General features: G+C 35.5%; 1 protein-coding gene and 1 long non-coding RNA gene across 2 annotated transcripts; one reads left to right on the forward strand and one right to left on the reverse strand.

Annotated features, from left to right (window-relative positions):
* The first annotated feature begins 1,795 nt into the window (after positions 1-1,795).
* Positions 1,796-3,047, forward strand: LOC123924651. Its single transcript, XR_006814799.1, has 2 exons — positions 1,796-2,101; positions 2,995-3,047. It is a non-coding gene; the product is annotated as an uncharacterized LOC123924651 (long non-coding RNA).
* Positions 3,048-7,296: 4,249 nt separating this feature from the next.
* Positions 7,297-8,337, reverse strand: LOC123923046. The gene has a single exon (XM_045975695.1). The coding sequence runs from the start codon at positions 8,335-8,337 to the stop codon at positions 7,297-7,299; it is 1,041 nt and encodes a 346-aa protein (XP_045831651.1).
* Between the last annotated feature and the right edge of the window lie 8,513 nt (positions 8,338-16,850).

A 16,850-nucleotide genomic window follows, 5' to 3' on the forward strand; every position in this document is an offset into this window, starting at 1 on the left:
GAAGAAACACATTCAATTCCAATTTAAAGTGAGTAGTAAAAATTTCAATTCAAAGTGCATATGAAAAGTCGCCACATATACACAAGTTAACTGAAGAAATGAAAGAAAGGGTTAGGAAAGAGAAACAACTAATTCAAGTTTATCTATCCCACTGTTGATATATTTACCAATCCAAATACCTTGCCTATAGACAATCTAAAGGATAATGATCACGGCTAATATGAATGAAAAACCATACACACCAAAACTGCAACCTTATGAAAAATAGTACGCTATACCAGAGAAAACCATAACATCAGACCAGATAAGGATTCACATTCATACCTGGCACCAAACACTCACATGTGAAAAGTAATCTAGTAATGAATAGCATTCTTACCCAAGTTGAGATAGGATTTCTTTACATTTTTGGTTTCCCTTGGAGGTTGTCTGCTGCGCCATCAACTTTGTTCATGCCCTGCTCAGCAAGATCAATAAGGCCAATTCTGAAGCAAACTTCATAAAGCAATCAAGAGGAAGGATAAATCAAAGACAAAATCAAAGTGGCTATCCTCATAATATAGTTTGAAAAAACAAGTAAAATTCATTTGGTTGTAACTACAGGTAATCTTGATACTAGACAACTATCATTCACAGCAATTATTACTATACTTAAGATCAAACCATTCATCCAAATTCAACATCTCAATCTCAAACCATACAATCTGCTAAAAATTTCTATCCAATCACAATTTTACTAATGGAAATACATTTCCAACAAAACAGACATAATTACACAAACTAATCACCTAAATCAACAACATTTTTTAATATCTAAAGCAACCCACCAAAACAATCGCAATCGAAACAAATTAAACAGTAATACACAAATTAGGAAACCATTTAGTACATCCAATGGTACATATGAGTAATAATCCACAATTCCAAAATAATCAAACCTAATTCCCAAAATATAATTAGGAAACCATTTAGTACATCCAATGGTTTTAATCTTGTGAAATTAGAAAATAATCAAACCAAAATAAAACCTAATTCCCAAAATCGAAGTAAAAATATAGCTCTAACCTGTTTTCTTTTCACCATTTTGTGTTTGGTTCGTTCAAATGTTGGCGACGGTGAAGATGATGAAATGTAATGTATTGATGATGAACGGCGTTAATGGCGACGGCGTTAATGGCGACGACGACAGATGAAGTGATGTTGGGTGATGACGGTGTTAATGGCGAGGGTGATGACGACGTTAATGGCGAGGGTGATGACGATGGCGACGGTGAAGACAATTACGATGTTGATGATGATGAAAATGGTTTGGAGTTGCTTATCAAAAAAAAAATGTAACTTGGAGTTGGGCTTTTTTGGAGATGGGTTTTGGAATGGGGGGTGTATGACAAAGGAGGGGGTGTACGAAGCAGACTTATGCACCGTGCATAAGGATGGCTTATGCACAGTAACCGGACCCTGTTCTCTCGGTGGGAGTTGTAAGACCCTAAATTTTAAATTAGAAACTATAATGTTATTTATTCTAATTACTTATATTTAATTTGATTATTTTAGTTAATCTACAATAATAGGAAGAAAATAATAATAATAATAATAAAAAAACAAAAAAAGAGACTATTATGTGTACGGAAATATTTATATATATATATATATATATATATATATATATATATATATATATATATATATATATATATATATAATAAGATAGGAATATGATATGGGACTACCTATTATTATTATTAACTATTAAAGTAGAGGTAAGGACTACCATTTACACCTCCACAATAATGCACTCAAATAGTGGGATTATAGTTACTAGAAAATGATCATTTCCCCTTCCTTTTCCAAAAACGGCCAACTATACAACTCCCTCAATCCATCCCATGATTAACTTTTTCTCTCAACCATCAACACTATAAATAGACCCCAACTCATCATTCTCTCAAACACCATTCAACACATCACTTTCTCTTCACAATTGCATCTCTTTTGTTTAGTACGGCAAGAACTCTTAACCGTAAAGGAGTCCTAAACCTCTGATCGTGTGGTTGGTCTTGGAATCTCTAAAAATCAACATCGGAAAGGAAAGCACGTAAAGGTAAGGGCTTATATTCCGGTACAATCATGTAGGTAATAGGATCATAAGGTATGTTGGTGGTAAAATCCTTACCTAATAAGAGATAAAAACTATAGAACATAAATAAAATAATAGAATATATTGTTACTACATTGCTTGTTGCGTGAATGTCTATTTAACTTTTGGTGTGATATTGTCAATGGTTTATTTTTGAGAATGTGGTGATCTATGAGATTTGTGAAAGAAAGTTGATGATTTAATTACGTTATAACTAGTTGCTGACATAGAGATGGTCTCTGATGTGATATTGATTGTGGTGATAGTAGTGGAAATTATAATACAAATTTGCTTGTTGTACATGTTTTAAACTTGATAGAAGATGTACATGTTAGTGATGAATTTTCTAAAAATTATTTATATGAAGCATAGCATGGCATATAGTTGAGTCTTAGGTGCCAAATGGGGCGATTTGTTATTATGTGCCAAATGGGGCGAATATGCTACTTGGGGCGTTAAATTCCAAGTGCCAAATGGGGCGATTGTTATTATGTGCCAAATGGGGCGAATACGCTACCTGGGGCGTTAAATTCCAAGTGCCAAATGGGGCGATTTATATTATGTGCCAAATGGGGCGAATACGCTACTTGGGGCGTTAAATTCTAAGTGCCAAATGGGGCGATATCCGGATCATGGTCTAGTTGCATTTCATGCATCATTTAGTCTAATTTTTATTTACCTTATTAGCATTATTTTGGGGAATTGCAAGTTCTGTTTTTGTTATCTTATTTGTGCTATTTGACTTTTACCTTTTATGTGGTGAGTATTTAACTATGTCTCTTATTTTATGTTTTTATGTTCTATATATGATTGTATTTGTGGTTTAGGAATATTGACCCTTGCACTTAACATATTAGGTACCAAAGAAGGTGGACTAAACGATGATTGAAGCTTGCTTGCGAGAACGGGGGAAAAAGAATTATGGGTTTTTAATAAATAAATTATGTCGAAAACAAAATTTTTGATAATCGTATTTTATTTTTGAACTATCTAGTATGTTTGGAAATGCGGAGTTTCCTCTAGAACTTCTTCCACAAATTTTCCTCTGTTTATCTTTAATAAATTGTTTCATGTTCAACAGATTAATTTACTAGTGTTTTTAATTAAGATTTTCTTTATTTCGGATGGTACAAGAGATTAAGAACCTGATTATTTATTTTTGTTGGAAAGAAAACCAATCTTACTATCTTTTAGTAGTATCTATATATATAATCCCTAGATAGTTCTCCTACTATCATCTTAACCCTAATCCACATCACCCACTTACATCCAATTAAATCACACAATAATGCCACATCACTTCCTTATATTATATCATTCTCATCTATATTTTTTTTTGTTTTTATATTATATCAATCTCATAATAAATAATAAAGAATTATGCTTCTCCAATTATCCAAAAATTGATGTCACAAGATGTTACACTTTTCTACATTATTATAACATTCCTTAGTGACAATGAAGATGAGCATAGTTGGATTCTCTTTCAACACTTATCCCATTTAAATGTCAATTGTTTTCATAGAAACAACAAAGAGTTTATAATTTAGTCACACAAAAAAATACGAAGAGTGTATACATTATTGACTTAATTACATTATAATTGTAGAGAAGAGTGAAGGTTATGCAAAAAGTTTGGTTATGAGATTGAAATATATAACCATTATCATTATCATATTTCATTCAATTTTGATGGTCCGTACTCATTCTCTATACATATAGGTATATATATATATTGGTTGGAGGAAGTGATAAGTACATCGCTTTTATATTATTATTATTATTATTATTATTATTTTCATTTTATAATACTTATTGTTACAATTTATACGAATAATTTTTCAACATTATAATATAAAATACAACATAACACCTGTGCATCGCACGGGTGTGAGACTAGTAGATAAATAAATGGAATTAATTAGTATGCGTAGGTAAATAACACATTATTAGGTGATTTTTTTATTTATTTAAAAAGAATATATAATCATAGTGTTTTCAGAAAGAAAAAAAAATGAATTATGCGTAATTATCTTGGATCAAAATTCGGGACGTTACATTATGGTATCAGAGCAATAATCCTCGGACAAACATTTTTGGGTGGGAGCGATTTTGTGCGTATGACTTGATTGATGTGTGAATTTTGTGGTTGACTTTGTTATGGTTGGTTCTTCTTTGTTTGATTATTGGAAGTTGATTATGTGACGTTTGTGTTTGTGTTTAAAGAAATGACTTTGTGATTGTTTGCAAATATATTTTCATTTGTGAACTTTTTATGGAACAATTTTGTAGCTTACTATTACTTAAGGAAAAAAAAAAGGTTTATGATGAGCTAAAGTTTAAGAAATAAAATTATTTATTTTGGGTGAAAGACTTGTTGAATTATTTTTTTTGTTTTTTGTCATTAGTCTTGAAAAGAATAATTTTTACATGCTAAGAATATAGTAGTAAAGCTCTTGATTCCGCCGTCTTGAATTGTAAAATTATGTGTTTCCACGATGATTTGTAGCACGATTGTACAATGGTATAGTCATATTTTTAAGAAAGATATTTTTTTAAAATATAATATTGTTTGTTTGTTTTGAAATTTTTATAGGTATTTTTGTTTCTAGGCTAGTATATGCTTGATTAATGAAGTATAATTGGATTTAGTAATTCATTCTTGACTTTGTGAATAAAATATATGACCTTATTGTGTGATTAGTTCGTAAGCACCGAAGTTTTTGTTCCTAATGGCATCATTGTAATTTGGCTTGTGTGATTTAAAAAAAAAATTATATGTAAGTTGATTTCTTTTCACTTGTTATTTCATGATCGGCTTGTCTTTTAATAAATTTAAACTCTAGTTATTGTGTGATTCTTACTATTAGTTGGTCTTGTTGAGAATGATTAGTAGTGTGATTTTTATAATGTAATTGTGTAAGATTTATTTTTATTAATTGTTTAAAAAGAATAGTTTTATGATCGATAGAAAATATATTTTCTTTTGCGAATTGTCTGTTGAGTAGTTTTTGTAGACTTTTATTTAAAAGGAATGGTGTTATGTTGAACCGTTAGAAATTATTTGGCTGAGTGAAATAATTGATGACTAATTTTGTGGTACTTACTTTGGGAAAAAAAAATTGTTATGATGATTTTCTATCGAGTAAATTCTTAGAGAATACTTATTTGGACACATAATTTTTCTATAAAAATAATTTTAACATATTTTGACTAATAGATATTTTTGTTTTTATAAAAAAAAAAAAAGTTGGGTCAACAAAGTAGTGGTGTTCAAAAATTATTTTATTCATGATTTATCTACGGTTATTTTGAATTTTAAACTCATATTTTATTAGTAGAAAAGAGACGACTTTTATAGTGTATTATGTGGTATGAAATTCTTATTTGATTTTTGACGTTGATTCCATTTTGTGAATAGAGAAGTATGATTGATAAGTTTGAGATGAATATGGTAATTTACAAGCATGTTATTATTAAGTAATTGTCTAAATTTTCTTTAGAAATGTGAAATCTGGCACGCAGTGAACACAATGCTGCACAAGATGCTATAGCATACGTTGCAGCAAGACAGTCGCAGAACACAGGAAATAAATAAATAAATTGCAGAATAATAAATAAGACAGATAGTTGTTAACCCAGTTCAGTGCAACGTCACCTACTCTGGGGGATACCAATCCAGGAATGAATCCACTATAATAGCTCTAGTTCAAAGCCCTCGACCAACACCCGGTACTTGACTTATCACCTAGACACTACCCGTGCAATCCTACCTAAGAACCTCTTAGATAATGAGACCCTGTCCCAAATTCCTTCTAACAACACATACTATGTTGCTGTCAATAACAATAATCAGGATGGAGACACTCTCCTAGAAACTAGACCACACTCTTGCTTAAAAGCTTATGAGTGAATCACACACACTAACTCCGTGCTTAAAAGCTTAGGAGCAGCTTACAATAAACAACACAAACCCAGTCCTAAACTTGCATCAAATCGACACAAGAAAGGCTCACAAAAGACACACACACTAAACCTTAAGAACGCACACTTTTGTAATACAAGGTTTAGAATACACGAGTTGTAAAGGCTTGAGGCTTCACATATTTATAGTCTTCAATTGTCTTGATGTCCAAGTTAGGTCTTCAGACATGTACAGTTGTAGGAATTGCGGCCCAACCCTAAATTAATTTCAAAAATATAATTTGTTTGTTTCATGTTGTACCAAACAAAAAAAACGCCAAAAATATAATATAATTATATTTTTGTTTTAAATAACATTCCTTCAGCCGACTTCAATAAAACTTGCTGAGCAAGGCTCGTTTTGCCCAGGCGCACGTGCTTGAATATATAATTGAAGCAAATCTTGACTGAGATTTGAAATAAAAATTCTGCACGAAAACAGAGCATCAGTATGCTGTACTATGATGCTACAGCACCTCAGTCCAGCATCTGGCTGGTTGGCTTTTGCAAAAATGTAGCCAATCAAAACACCAACAATCTCCCCCTTTGGCAACATAAGCACACATACGCACACAACTAGGAAAGAAAGTAGAACGATGCTAAGCTATTTGAACTTTCCTTCGAGTCAACATACGCACACAACTAGGAAAGAAAGTAAAGGAATTCATCAGATGAAAAGATAGCTAGCACGTAAGCATCAGAGGCATGCAACAGCGGAACATAACACATCTAGCCTCAAAGTACAGATAGAGAGAAATAAACTCTCACATAATGGATTCAAGATCGGAGAAATAAACTCCTTAAAATTTAAGCAACGCCACAGAGAATAGGAAAAATAAATTCCTATATAAGCATGCATATTAAATTCTACCTACTCCCCCTCAACACATGCATAATCTTCACTCCCCCTCAAAATATGCATATAAGCAAACATGCTATACTAGATGCTATAGCATTCTTCATCACATCATGCACATAAACACATTTTACTCCCCCTTTTTAGCCATAAATTCTAACAAATAAAGTCAGTACCATAGAATAGGAGCAAAAACAAAGATCCATTCAAGTAGCATAGAGTCACAGGATGTCAGATCATAAGGGATCATATAGTACAAATTACAAACCATGAGGCCTAAGCCTTCAAAAATAAAATCCAGAGAAAGACAGAAAAAGTACAGCCAAATGAAATAAGCAGCTCATATGGAGGGACTGTCATCATAGGCCATTTCCTCTTCTACAGTGTCACCACCTGTAAGATCATCATCATGGGAAGCACCATGGGAAGGACCAACTCCAACCTCCTCTGCTTGTGCTTGCTCAAGCTCTAAGGCTTGGATCACACCATCTACCAGCTCCTTCTTCTCACCCAGCATTTTACTAACCTCCCTGAGATTAGCAATCATCTGTCTTTTGGTCATGCCTGCAGCTGGTTTCTTCAAAGATGCTACAGCAATGTCTGCAGCATGTTTACCTTCCAACAATCTAAAATCCATGGTCAAGGCTGAAGGTCTAGGGACAGGCACATCAGACTTAGTGCAGATATCAGGGTGTTGGGACAAAATAATATCACAGATCAAGGTGGGAAAGGCTATTGGCATCTTTATAGAAGTAGAAGAGCCATAGAGAATTGTTGCATTAAAGATATAATTGCCATAATCAAAAACAGTACTAGTACCTATGGCATAGATGAATTTAGCCAAACCTGTAGCTACACTATTGGAGTGTGTAGTGGGTACCCAGTTGGCTGCAGCAATTTTGTTCAGCAGAGCATACTTTGTGGTCAATTTTGCAGCAGACAATTTTCCAGCTCTTGGCCACACTTTCACCTTGTCACCAGTTATAGTCTTGGACACCTCATTCATAGATATCTCCAATTCAGGTGCAGGAACATCACATCTACCCAGATGTTGGTTGATGATGGCTGGTGAAAAGTCAACACATCTTCCCCTCACATACACCTTCAAGTACTCAGGACTTAAAGGGTTATCACAATCAGCTGGGATGTTCACTAAGAACTCTCTGGTCAATTTATCATAGCACCTACCCAACTCAGATACAGTTTTCATCAGCCCTGCTTCCTCTATCAGATTCATAATATCTTGACATTTCAAGAATTCTTCATTAAGGTTCCTTTCTATGGCCATTCTCCTTTTGACCACAAATTTCCACCCGTCAACATTCTCAACACAGTGGAAGGAGACATTATCAATTGGTACAGGTGGTACATTAGAGCTCATTCTTCTTCTCTTGGCAGATTTTTGAGGAGATGCTACAGGAGATGCTTCAGCATCCTGGTCTTCCTCATAGTCAGAGTCACTAGAGGAGATCGTCTTCCTCTTCACAATCTTCTTCTTACTCTCAGAGGGTATAGTGATCTTGCTCCACTATTTCTTAGGCCCAATTTTAGTTTTGGTGGCTTCAGAAGGAGTGGCTATATCCTTTCCAGTACTACTCCTCAGCCTCCTAGTTATACCAGCCCTAGGAGTACTTTTGAATTGGAGGCTTTCAACATCAATTACATTTGCCTCACTTGTATCAGGCATTTTTGCAGTTTCACCCTTATCTTGAGTAGTGACATCACCAGGGATGGTGGTTTCAGTACCTTTCTCATTATTAGGAACCACAGGAGAGTTTGGTGAATCAGGTACCACAGAATTACTAACATCAACATGTGCTGCAGATGCTGTAGCATCATGTGCAGCATCTAGCCCAGAACCTGCATTCTCATCAACTGTCATTTCTGACTCAAAATTGGCCTTAGAGGTAGCGCCAATATCAACAATAGCAGCATCAGGGGTTTCGAAAGAGGTTTTCCCCAATCCAACAGACCTAGGGTTTTCTGATTCTAGGGTTTCAGGTAAATCAAGTTCCAAACTTAAATTCTTCTTACTAGATTCAGATGCTTCAGCATCAACATTAACATTTGGAATAGCAGGATTGTCAAGATACAGTTCATGCATCGTATGAACAACTCTAGAAGTGGATTTTGATTTCTTACCCGTTTGTTTCGATGCAGATGACGCACGCGAAGTGGATTGAGTTTTCTTTGGCGTTGTCTTCTTCGCTGAGATCTTCTTCCTCTTCGTTATTTCCTCAGGAAAGATTGTTGAAATTGGAAAGGCCACAGTGATTTGTTGAGGGAGAGACTCGTATGAGGGTGATGTGGCCGTTTGTGGAGGAAGAGTTTCGTCGTTCTTGGAAGGAGATGGATTTTGAGAACTTGACATGGTGATTGTTGAACTTTGGTGAAGGTTTTCGCTAATGGAGTTTGAGAGAGGAAGTTGAGTAGTTGATGAAGAGAGAGAATGAGGAGAAGTAATGTAGCGCGTGAAATGATGAGTTTGAATGGCGTGAAAGGAGAAGTTATGGAAGTCTTTGATAACTTCCCTTATTTTGCGTGCACAACTAAATGAGGTGTAGAGAGACACTTCAACTGCACTTTTTTTGTGCTGTAATTGCTACAAATCTTCGCACAGGCAAATACCAAGTTTGCCTCGCAATTTTTCAAATTGAACTGCATCTAGAGCCTTAGTAAAAATATCAGCCAATTGTTCTTCAGTTGAAATATGCTCAAGAGTCACAATACCTTCTTCAACTAGATCTCTAATAAAATGGTGCCTAATATCAATATGCTTAGTCCTGCTATGTTGGATAGGATTCTTTGAAATATTGATGGCACTAAGATTGTCACAGTACAATGCCATAGCATCTTGTACCACATTGTACTCCAATAACATTTGTTTCATCCATAATAACTGGGAGCAGCTACTTCCTGCAGCTATGTACTCAGCTTCAGCTGTAGATAAAGATACACAGTTCTGTTTCTTGCTGAACCAAGATATAAGATTGTTGCCCAAAAAGAAACAAGCTCCTGAGGTGCTTTTTCTATCATCTACACAACCTGCCCAATCATCATCACAATACCCTACTAGCATAGAATTCTCACCATGAGTATACAGGATCCCATAGTCACATGTACCATTCACATACTTCAAAATTCTTTTCACTTGAGCAAGATGACTCATCTTTAGCTCAACTTGGTACCTAGCACATACTCCTACAGCAAAGGTAATATCAGGCCTGCTGGCTGTAAGGTATAATAAGCTTCCTATCATGCTTCTATAAAGACTTTGATCAACATCAACTCCCTTTTCATCTTTGGTAAGCTTTAAATGGGTTGCTGCAGGTGTTCTTTTATGAGCAGCACTTTCCATACCAAACTTCTTCACTATATTTCTTGCATACTTGCTTTGGGAGATAAACATAGTATCTTCCATCTGCTTTACCTGGAGCCCAAGAAAGTAGGTTAGTTCACCTACAAGACTCATCTCAAACTCAGACTGCATTTGCTGCACGAAATGTTGTACCATCTCACTAGACATTCCTCCAAAGACAATGTCATCAACATAGATTTGTGCTATCAGAAATTTGCCTTGATCTTCTTTCACAAATAGAGTCTTGTCATTTCCTCCCTTCCTGTAGCCTTGACTAATAAGGAACTCAGTCAATCTTTCATACCATGCTCGAGGTGCTTGTTTTAATCCATATAGAGCTTTCTTTAATTTGTAAACATGATTTGGAAAGCTTGGATCAACAAACCCCTTTGGTTGTTCCACATACACTTCTTCATTTAAGTACCCATTGAGGAAAGCACTTTTCACATCCATTTGGAATAACTTGAATTTTAGAATGCATGCCACTCCTAGAAGTAATCTAATGGATTCAAGACGAGCAACCGGAGCAAAAGTCTCATCAAAATCTATCCCTTGAATCTGTGAGTATCCTTGTGCAACCAGTCTTGCCTTGTTTCTGGTTACAGTTCCACTTTCATCAGACTTGTTCTTGTAGACCCATTTGGTACCAATTACATTTGCATTTTCTGGTCTAGGAACCAAGTCCCAAACTTCATTCCTCTTGAACTGATTTAGCTCTTCTTGCATAGCATTTATCCAGAACTCATCAGTGAGAGCTTCCTTCACATTTTTTGGCTCAAACTTAGACACAAAACAAGCATTAGAAACTAAGTCAAGTGTCCTTCTGTAACACCCAAACCCATTATTTATATATTTCTACCTTTAGTAAAATCTTTTTCAAAATACGCAACGGAAAGTAATGTTCGATATTATAAAAGTTGTGGTTCGAGTATTACATTCTTCAATCAAAATAATACTAATTTAGTTAATTAGTAAAAATACTTGTTTATACAAATCTTAAATCAAATAATATATTTATTGATTATACAAAACAACCTAGATAAGGAGACTCTATATACAATATAAAACCCCTGTTCCCGTGTCACAATCAGAGCGGAGCTTCACCGACGACTCGACATCGAATACCACAAAATCCTGTAAAATCTGGACCCCCAACGGTCCAGCACATAACACATAAAAGAGAGTTAGATAACATACTCAAAATATACAAGTGTAAGTAAATTGTACTTAAACACTTCTTCATAAAAACATGCATAATCATACATTATACATATACATCACCATCATTCATGCATATTCATATATCATGCATATTACTTCATTTATCACATAATCAATCATCTACAATTATATACCAAACATATAGTTTCACGTCGTCTCGGACAATACCAAAACATCAACAAATACATTGTTCAGATTATGGTCATGACGGACCCTGCGTTGTTCATTTTATAGTCATGACGGACTCTGCTCCTCACATACGGATTAACAATCAACATTTACCAAGTATGTGTCAAACATCATTTATTATAAAATGCACACATAATCCCTAATGCAATCTAATGCTTCACATTCATGTTATGTCCTCTAGACACCTCTAATGCATGTGGTACCATCGTCTTTATCAGAGTATTTCACCTCCGATATCCGTCTTTATCAAACAAATATAGTTCGATATCCTTCTTTATTGGACAAGCCAATATCCCTAAATATTCATGATGCATGCACTCAAAACTCATGAATATATTCATCAACAATTTTGGCATATAGCCCGTCAACAATAACGTGGAACACTATCCAACGTCCGTCTTTATTAAGATAATCAATACCTTAATATCCGTCTTTATTAGAATAACATAATTCTAATATCCTTCTTTATTAAGTTGATTAACACCTTAATATACTTCATTTATACTTCATACATGATTAACAATCGTAATAAGCATCAACAAGCATCAACAAGCATCAACAATCATGTAAGAATAAGACACTGATTGAAAATACATGCAAAGGAAGATAGCAGATGAAAAATTGGTGAAATCTGCAGCATTTCCGCCTGGGGCGGAAATATTTACGTTTGAGGCGGAAGTTTACGCCTGAGGCGCAAAAGTTTACGTTTGAGGCGCAGAAACATCTGAAAGGTTGGCTGCTCACTGTTCTTCCGTTTCAGGCGGAAATTATTGTGCCTGAGGCGGAAAAACATGCGTTTTCTACACAAAAACGCCCAAAAATCCCATTTTTCATGTTATAAACCCCAAAAGAGTTTGTATTCAAGCATAACAAGCATATCTAAACACAAAAGGACGGTTCATTTCACCGATCTACCATTTTTACTACGAAAAAGTAGAGATTTAACACTTTTACTCAAAACTCTCAAGAACACAAAGTTCTTGAGTTTAATCTTTCATAAACTCGTTTTTTAATCATTAAATCCGTTCATTAATCATGTTAAAAGCATGTTAAACATATTAAGAACCTTAGGAACGATTTCCATCAAGAAAATCCGTTCTAAGCTAAAACGAAAATGGGGTGGAGGAAGTTCGGGTGAGGAGAAATCGACATTCTCCCCTTCCTCGAGTCACCCACGAATATGAAATCTACTCTCTTACCTGGATTCGAAGAAAACACGACGAAGCTCTCGAATCCCTAGCTCTCCCCTTGCTCTAGCTCCCAAGCTCTCCTCTTCCTCTCTTCAAGAACACAAGAACATGAGAAAAATGAACACTCAAGGCCCATTGGGCCTCAAGCCCAATTGGCTTGGCCCAATAACACGTTAACTCTCACTACTCGCTTAATAACTAAAGTACTCGATAAATAACTCTAGTTATTAACTTAATTAAAATTCCACGTTAAATAAAATATTTTAACACATAAAAATAATAATATGAAAATTGGGTCGTTACACCTTCTAGTAGTAATTCCTTGATTGGGATTACCAATAATCAGGTCTGTAGGGTGATTCTTTTGAGTACGAGTAGAAGGGCCTTTCTTTGGAGTAGCAGAGATTTGTTCAGATGCAGTAACCTCTGTATCATTCTTGGATTCATTAATAGTTTCACAATCTACACCACCTGTTATAGATGCTATAGCATCTTCTGTATCATCTTCAGCAGTTTCACTTGAGGTGTCATCTATTACCACATTTATAGACTCCATCATGGTTTTGGTTCTATTATTATATACTCTGTAGGCTCTGCTATTTGTTGAGTATCCCAAGAATATGCCCTCATCACTTTTAGGGTCCATTTTGGTTCTTGGTTCTCTATCAGACAAGATGTAGCATTTACAACCAAACACATGGAAGTGCTTAACAGTAGGTTTCCTCTCTTTCCATAATTCGTACAGAGTAGTTGTAGTTCCAGATCTCAGGGTGACACGATTATGGATATAACAGGCAGTATTCATAGCTTCTGCCCAAAAACCATGTGAAAGTTTCTTTGCATGTAACATTACCCTTGCAGACTCTTGTATAGTTCTATTTTTTCTTTCTACTACACCATTTTGTTGTGGTGTAATGGGAGATGAGAATTCATGTATGATGCCTTCAGAGGCACAGAAGTCAGAGAACCTGGAGTTTTCAAACTCCTTACCATGATCACTCCTGATCCTTAATACAACATTGTTTTTCTCCCTTTGAAGTTGAATACATAGATCTTTGAACACATCAAAGGTTTCTGATTTCTTTCTAATAAAATTTATCCAGGTGTATCTAGAAAAGTCATCAACAACAACATATACGTACCTTTTACCTCCTAAGCTTTCAGTTTGCATAGGACCCATCAAGTCCATGTGTAGAAGTTCAAGAACTCTGGTGGTGGTAAGATGCTGCAGCTTTGGATGTGGCATCTTGGTTTGTTTTCTAATTTGACAGTCTCCACATATGCTACCTTCTTTAATTTTGAGATTTGGTAGTCCTCTGATGGCTTCTTTAGATATTGCTTTCTTCATGCTTCTTAGATTAAGATGACCAAGCTTTTGGTGCCATAGTTTTACTTCATCTTCTTTAGTGATTAAGCATGTTGACATATTTGCTTCTTCTTGGGGAACCCATAGATAGCAGTTGTCTTTTGATCTGACACCTTTCATCAAAATCTCACCTTCGTTATTTGTAACCAAACATTCAGACTTGGTGAAGTTTACTTTCATTCCTTGGTCGCATAGTTGACTAATACTTATCAAATTTGCAGTCAATCCTCTTACTAACAGCACATTGTTTAGTTTAGGCAAGCTATTACTTCTGAGCTCCCTTATCCCAACAATTTCTCCTTTTGCACCATCACCAAAGGTTACAAAGCTGGTTGAATAAAACTTTATACCGACAAGAAATTTACTTATTCCGGTCATGTGTCTTGAACAGCCACTATCGAAGTACCAGTCTTCCCTTGATGAAACTCTAAGTGATGTGTGAGCAATCAGAGCAGTAATCTCTTCTTCAGGTTGAGTTGTATCATTTTCTTCTCATTTTCACCTTTAGGTTTCTATTCTTGTTGAGTAGGGGCAGTTGTGGAAACATGTTTGTGTTGAGGACGTCTGTTAGGGTACCCAAATAGTTTGTAGCAGTAAGGCCTTATGTGCCCTTTTCTACCACAGTAATGACATCTCCAAGCATGGTGTTTTCTTCTATTTCTTGACATGGGATGCTGCTGATGATGCTGCGGCTTCTGATAAGGCATCCTTTGCTTCTGAGTTTCTCTAGGATCCATGTACATGAGGTCAGGACTGTATTTTTTGAATTTGTTGACATTCTCATAGCTAAGCCCAATATTCCTAGGCTTTCGAACATTTTTCTATAAGATTTCCTCGAGTTGACCATCAGCCTTATGAAGTTTGTCAAGATGCTCATCATCTTTATACAACATGTCAGAGAATTTTCTCAGCCGCCAAATGTCAGCATTTAATTTTTCAATGACTTCCTTAGCTTCTTCAAGATCAGAGGATAGATAATTTACCTTCTTTTGAAGTTCCTCCATCTTTGATATATTCTCAAATTTTTCTGCTTTTAACTCATTGATGGTTACCTTTTGTTTCTCAATAACCCTGCAGATTTCTTCACTCTTAGAACAAAGTTCCTTGTAGGATTCAGCAAGCTCTTCATAGGTTACCTCTCCATCATCAGATTCTGTATCAGATGTAACAATACCTGTTAAGACTGAGATATGTTTAGCAGTTACAGATGTTGTATCATCTTCTGAATCATCATCCTCAGACCAACTTACAGTTAGCCCTTTCTTTGTTATCTTCTGATATGTTGGACACTCAGGTCTGATGTGACCATATCCTTCACATTCATGACATCGAATGTTTCTGTTTAAGTTTGATTTTTCATCACTTTTAGGCTTTCCTTGATTTTCATTGCTGCGCATAGTGCCTGGAGCATTGTTTTTGAAATTTGATCTGGGTCTCTTATCCATTCGTTTCAGAACTTTGTTGAATTGTTTTCCCAATAACACCATGGCCTCAGAAATGCTCTCATTAGATTCTTCTTCATCCTCTAGTTCTTCTTCATTATTTTTAGATGAGAAGGCAATGCTCTTATTTTTCTTTTCACTTCTTCCATTTGCAACACTTTCATAAGTTTGGAGTGATCCAACCAGTTCATCCAGCTTCATCTGAGATATGTTTTTGGCTTCTTCCATAGCTGTGACTTTCATATCAAATTTCTTTGGAAGAGATCTGAGCATTTTTCTTACTAACTTTTCTTCGGGAATTTTCTCCCCCAAAGCATCAAATTGATTATCATAATCTAGAATGGTCATATGAAAATCTTGAATTGTTTCCTCATCCTTCATACGTAAATTTTCAAACTGAGTAGTAAGGATCTGTAATTTAGACATTTTTACCTGAGGAGTACCTTCATGAACAGATTCAAGAATCTTCCAAGCTTCCTTTGCTGAGACACATTTTTTGATCAGTTTGAAAATGTGTTTGTCTACCCCATTGTATAATGCATATAATGCTTTTGAGTTTCCCAAAGCAAGCTCATCTTCTTCTTTAGACCAGTCCTCCTCAGCTTTTAGTTCAAGTGTTGGCTTTCCATCCTTGTCCATGACCACAGGGGGGTCCCATCCTTTCAGAACAGCTTTCCAAGTTTTGCTATCCATAGATTTTAGGAAAGCAATCATGCGTGATTTCCAATAATCATAGTTGGAGACACCAACGAGAAGCGGTGGTCTGCTTACAAGCCCTCCTTCTTTGTCCATGTTGCCAGACATTCTCCCTGGAGCTCACCCTATAACCAGAAAGGGTGCCTGCTCTGATGCCAATTGAAATCTGGCACGCAGTGAACACAATGTTGCACAAGATGCTATAGCATACGTTGCAGCAAGACAGTCGCAGAACACAGGAAATAAATAAATAAATTGCAGAATAATAAATAAGACAGATAGTTGTTAACCCAGTTCAGTGCAACGTCACCTACTCTGGGGGATACCAATCCAGGAATGAATCCACTATAATAGCTCTAGTTCAAAGCCCTCGACCAACACCCGGTACTTGACTTATCACCTAGACACTACCCATGCAATCCTACCTAAGAA

The sequence above is a fragment of the Trifolium pratense genome, linkage group LG4 (genome assembly GCF_020283565.1).
Source record: "Trifolium pratense cultivar HEN17-A07 linkage group LG4, ARS_RC_1.1, whole genome shotgun sequence".
In the NCBI taxonomy this organism is placed as follows: domain Eukaryota; kingdom Viridiplantae; phylum Streptophyta; class Magnoliopsida; order Fabales; family Fabaceae; genus Trifolium; species Trifolium pratense.

Bases quoted from the DNA above. Each gene is read 5' to 3' on its own strand.
- LOC123923046 (XM_045975695.1), bottom strand. From the start codon at position 8,337: ATGAGCTCTAATGTACCACCTGTACCAATTGATAATGTCTCCTTCCAC.